Here is a 6,000-nt window from a genome sequence, read left to right on the forward strand (position 1 = left end):
TCAAGAAGTTTATTAACATATTTGATGATTGCATGTATGTTCAAGTATTCACCTTTGAGGGCCTCTGTAATCTAATCAGCTAAACACTTGAGACCTTATGCAGATGTGCAGTTGGGAGGGGAGGATAATGAACTGTAAATGATACTGCCGAGTCAAAACCAAATCCCACTGCTTTGTTTATTTGAGTGGCGCTGAACTTTTTCTACGGTTCCTCATCCCTAATGTAAAACTTACCAAAATTATTAAGAACCATATTTTGGTTTTTTGGATTAACAATTTTATTTTATAAAGAGATTATGCACTAGAAAAAAGTATCAAATGATATTAAAATGTATAATATTTTCCATAATGTATCTGAATACTGTATAACAAAATATAAATTTGAAGATTAAAAATAGCTCTTAAATACTTAACATAACTTTTTAATATTCTCCAATAGATAAAAACACACAGTTTCACTGATTAGGAATGAAGATATTGCATTGTAGTGTTACAGCATAAAGTTCACACAGTTAAGTACTTGAGTTTATAACTCTTCAGTGTATGTGACAAATTTACAATTACTGAAATACTAGAGGTTCAGTGTGTTAAATCACTGAAATCATCATTCCAAATCTTCAGTTAACGGAAAAGTATTCAATTTTAAGGGCGTTTCCAAAAGCATCTCACAGTTATGAAAGAAGACACTTATTTGTTTCAATGATCACTTAAAACCTCAACCATTCAAATCATCACAGTCTAACATTCCTGGCACATGTACCTATACTGTCCCTTAAAGGGACACTGTCAACTTAAATTAGATGCAAAAAATTTAAATTTTACAAAATCTTGCTTTTACAAGACCTAAAACTAAAAACTATTTCCACAACTTTTTAAAAATCCTAATGAAAGTAGCTGTTTTTAAGCAAATACACGTTCTCCTGTAGTGTTGTAGAGTCAACATAATACACCAGGAATTTAAAATTGAAAGCGACTACATAAACAAAAATGAAAATTAATTAATTGGTTTTCATTTTTCAAACGGAAAGAAATGCAAAAAAATGAAGTAAGGGCACTGAGCCAGATTTAAAAAGGTTTAGATGCCTAAAGATGTGGCTAGGCACCTATTTGGATTTTCAAAAGCACCTAGGTGTCTTAACTCCCTTTGATTTCAATAGGAGTCAGGGCTGTAGGAACCCATCTGCACTTTTCAAGAAAAAATCAGGCCCATAGTAACAAGTTGGATTTTTAAAGATGTTTCACTTTTAAGAATGTAAAGTGTTACAGTAACACGAGTAAAGAAATTTGTGTTGGCAGCACAAGTTCTCTCAGTCACAAGGATCTGTCTACACAGGGATAAAAACCTGCAGAACCATGGTCAGCTGACTCAGGCTCATGGGATTCAGACTGTGGGGCTAAAAATTGCTATGTAGATACTTGGGCTTGGGGAGTTCTGGGACCCTGTGAGCCCAAGTCTGTCAGCTGACTCAGGTCAGCCATGGCTGTATTTTATCCCTCTGTAGATGTATCTTCAATTCCTTTTAAATAGGGGGATTCTGTGGGTGGCGGTAGAGTCACATAGCAGCTGTAGTATTCCCCTGTAGAGGCCCCCTGTAGTATCCTTACAAAGGGGACATTTCCAGGGTGCCTCTTCACTCTGACTGACCCCATCTGCCAGAATAGACCCTTGGAGCCATGGGCAGGTGGGCATAAATTAAAGATTTGTGGAAAAGACCCATGGCCAGTCTCAAATTCCAGGGGCTGTGAAGGCGAGTAAAGCCACATTCAATTCCTCCACCATGAGCTGCACCAAGCACCAGACATCTCAGAACCTTGGGCCATGAGTTTTAAGCTGATGGTATCTCTTTAAGAAAAAAAATGTTAGTTTGAGCTATTAGTCCACAAGTAGGCAGATGGTTCAAAACTTAACTACATGGTAAACATCTTGGGGCAGATACCATAGCATAGTCCAAACAAATAAGTAGACACCACAGTGTTGGCAGGCACTCGCTAAATATGAATATCAAGAGTACCCAAAGTGAAAGCGTATGTGGAATTAGTTATGGGTGTGCTCTTTTTCCAGCACACAGGATGAGCAATTGTTTTTTCCACTGTGCAAAGAAACCAATACCCACTTGGCCTCACTGGGTGACTTTATATACAAGAAGAGATCAGGTTGACAGAACCTGGGTCCTCATTCACCACAGCATTATTCTATTATACTAGCATAAGCTCCTTGATTTCAATGGAGTTACACCAGTATAACAATAGGGTGAAATCAGGCCCCTGAAGTTTTCAGTTTTCTTCCAATTACCACAATCATACACCAGTGGAGAGACTATAGTTTTATACTTGTGTAACTGGGAACAGAATGATGGCCAATGGTATTACGTCCTCACAAATGGAGGATTTAGCTATCTTGATTTATGTAAGATAGTGCTTCTCTATCTTTTCCATATCAGCATCCCCATCCTCATCCAACCTCCCCACTGAGCACTGCAGAAAAGGCCAGGATGGCTGCAATCCCCACCACTGATTTGAGAACACAAAAGGAGTTGTGACACTCTCCCCCTCTCCTCCTCCCCGCCCCCCCCCAATAGTAATGTCAGATATAAAGATTTGTGGAAAATCCAAGAATGCAAAGAGCTATGAACAGCTACTTTAGTAAATGTTGCCAATTATTCTCCTCCCCACAAACAAACCCAGTAACCCTTTTTGCAATGCAGGGACACCCCTGACAAAAAGCAGCAGTTTGAGTAAAACTCTTCTGGATTATGTAACACTAAAAAAATCATCAAAGCAAATAGTATCTGCTTGGCTGCTACTTAAGTTTTCTTGATGAGAAGACTGGACCTCGGGATGTAAAGGCGTTTCCTTGGTTCTCTTGCCCTTAGCTCCCAAGAGAAGTAAAGAAAGAAACGGGGCATGGGGGTTCTTCTCCCTGGGATTCTGTGCACCTTCCACAAGAGTGGAGAGGTCCTGAGTGCAAAGGAGGACAGGAGGATAGAGAGGGCCATAGGGACAGATAGGATGGGAATGAAGAGGTGCTAGTGCAGGGATACTGGGTCCTGGAGATACGGGCTCCTGGAGGAGGGAAAGGAGTCTGTAGGTGCAGGAAGGGGATAGAGAAGGAAGCCCCAGTTGCAGGTGGAGATTAAGGAGCGGGGAGAGATGGAGCAGTCCTTGAGTGCAGGGGGATGGGGCAGTCCCTCAGTGCAGAGAGAGGGGGTGGGAGATGAAGCCAGCGCAGCCCATGGTGCAGAGGGGGATGGAGAAGCCCTGGGGGCAGGAGAGGGGCGAGGAGCGCGGCCCCTTACCCGTGGTGGAGAGCACGGTGCTGGCGAAGAAGAGCGCGGAGGTGAAGTCCCAGTTCCAGTTGCCCGAGGCGTTGCCCAGCACGGACACGCCGTAGTTGCTGGCCTCCAGCACCCGCCGCAGGAACCGCTCCAGCTGCTGCTCCGACAGGCACTCGTGCTCCTCCAGGAAGCGCCGCTTCAGCTTGCGCAGCTCCTGGCGCAGCAGGTCCTCGTAGGGCAGCTCCACCGAGGAGAAGACCACGGCGCCGAAGACCAGGTAGAGCAGGTAGCCCAGCACCAGGAAGGCGAAGCACCAGGCGGAGCGGTGCCTCTCCACCAGCCGCACGCAGGAGCAGCCGGCCAGGGACTGCAGCATCTTCCGCCGCCGCCCTGCAGCTCCCGCCGCCGCAGACAGAGCTGGAAACGCGCGGCAGGGAGGGAGCCGCCTCGCTGAACCAGCACCTCCGGGCCGGGCTGCTGGGCTCGCTCCGCAGCAGCCTCCAGGGCAGCGGGGAGGACCAGGCTGGCCCCGGGGTGGGGGGTTAATAAACACCCGGGGAAATGGACTTGCCAGCGGCCCGCCCCAGTCCTTGGCCGCCCTCCCAAAGCCACGCGCCGGCCGCCCCCAGCCGCTTCTCCGCTGCCTGTTTCCTTTCTGTGACTTTCAGGCTAAAAAGCGCCGCTGATGTGGCACTCACGTGGTTTCCCGGCTCAGGTAACCGGCACTGGAGCAGCAGCAGCCCTGCTCGCGGTGCAGGCGCTTTAGTCCCGGGCGAGCTCGCACGCACAGCGCCAGGCCTGCGACCGTCCTCCTGCGCCCCGCATTCCCTGCCTTGCCCCCCGCCCCCGGTACACAGAGGGCCCGCCTGCTATCTTGGGTTTGGCTCTAGATAAGGAACAGCCTGCCCCACACGGAACTGATTGCAGGGACAGATGGAAAACGGGGGGGTGTCGTGCGAACAGAACAGGTGTGTATGATCTGAAATGCTTCGCTTCCTCTGCTAGCCCAGTGTGAACTGAGAAAGGGAGGTCTCCCACGCCAGTTCCGGAAACAGCCAGCCAAGGGCCGGGGGGTCTGGGCATCTGTGTGCACACAGCCCATGAAAGCGCCAGGTCTGCCACTGCCATGATGCTGAATTCCCGAGGTATATGACATCAAAGTAAGCAAACATCAAATTGGGGTGAGATGCAGGTAACCTGGAGTTCTAAAGAAGCAACATTCCTAGAAATGTATTCCCAGAAATCACTTGGCATCACTTCCTTACACAGCAGAATCAATCCCAACCCAGTCAGTCTAGTATCTTTCAGCAACACTAAATTGTCTTTAAATATATTCATTAGCTGTAAGATACTGATGCATAATGAACAGTGCTACAGCAATCAGTAATGATGATTAATAATAAATGTCTAAAAGAGTGCAATGCAAAACTGTTGAAGGGAGCATTTGGAGCAAACATTTCTGGCTTCCATCTAGGAGTGTGTGTATTTAGAAGTCATTAAATACAGAGAGCAGTCGGAAAACCTAGCTGAGTAATGACGCAGAACACGAACACACACCTGGGCTCATTTCCTCCAACAGCTTAATCATTAATTCCCCCAGATTCCTATGTAATTAAAAATACCATTTAAATGAAAGCAGTATTTATTAGACACTGGGCTTTCATCCATTGCATTCAGTCTGACCGAGATACAGTACATTGTTTCCCAAAATATAACAGCATCAAATAGATACTGTTCTCGTTAGGGATAGGGATGGACAAACCAGTTAGTTTAAATATAACAATCAACCTCCACCTTTTCCTAACTCCCAAAACAAATGTCCTTTCAAAGTTAGAAACTGTTTAGTTAAGAATGCACCTCTTATGAGAGGCAATAGGAAACTGCTGTGAAAAAACATCTACGCAAACCTTCAATAGAATCCCACTAGACTCCCAGCTACTTCCTCAGCTCTCCATTTCTGTGAATCAGTTATTCTCATACACCGCCATGCCTGCCTAGAGAGAGACTCGAGCCTCTCTGCTGCCCCAAAACTTCACAGCTCTTAACTCTGTGACCTTTTCTCCAAAGATCATCAGAAATATGGGACATGGGGATCAGTCACAGAGTACAACCGAGCTGGGCCTTTTCACTTAAGCATTCAAACTCTTGCTCTCAAACCAGACTTTCTGGCATTTTGAATTTTGGCCAACACTCCGTAAAATAGTGTCTTAATTCAAAGCCCCCAAGTTATACATTTGTCTCAGAATCTGTACTGATCATTTAATGAAAGATACCATAGCAATGTATACACATCAGGGAGCAGAGAGGAGGATATTGTGATACTGACTTGTCTGGGTTTAAATTCTCAGACATGCCATTATAGTATCATATTTTTGCATTCAGCTATATAACAAGTTTAATCTTAGAGTAAGATCTGACTCTCTGCCCATCTCACTTTGCTAGTCAAGATCAGTGTTACATAGGCATTGGCCAAGTGGATCAGATCAGTGAATCTAATCTACTATCTTGTCACTCAAAGCAACTATTAGTAGGTGCTTTAGAGGATGGTGCAAAAAACCCTGCAATAGGTTGTTATGGGACTGCCTGTATCCAGGAATTTTTTCCTCCTAATCCTATTAAAGATACCTCATTAAATCACATCATCACCTGACCGTGCTGCTGGCTAAGTCCCTAATTTCCCTTGTGCTGGAAAGGATGCTGCCAATATTATAGGGGAAAGAGCTCT

General features: G+C 45.5%; 1 protein-coding gene across 1 annotated transcript in view; it reads right to left on the bottom strand.

Moving 5' to 3' along the window:
- The window catches only part of KCNK1 (potassium two pore domain channel subfamily K member 1), a 49,752-nt gene extending 45,679 nt beyond the window's left edge, over positions 1 to 4,073 (bottom strand). The window contains exon 1 of the mRNA XM_050949168.1: positions 3,297 to 4,073. Within this exon, the coding sequence (XP_050805125.1) occupies positions 3,297 to 3,651 (355 nt within the window). The 5' untranslated portion in view covers positions 3,652 to 4,073. The remainder of the gene's footprint in view (positions 1 to 3,296) is intronic.
- Between the last annotated feature and the right edge of the window lie 1,927 nt (positions 4,074 to 6,000).

This window comes from Gopherus flavomarginatus, chromosome 4 (assembly GCF_025201925.1).
Source record: "Gopherus flavomarginatus isolate rGopFla2 chromosome 4, rGopFla2.mat.asm, whole genome shotgun sequence".
Taxonomy (NCBI): domain Eukaryota; kingdom Metazoa; phylum Chordata; order Testudines; family Testudinidae; genus Gopherus; species Gopherus flavomarginatus.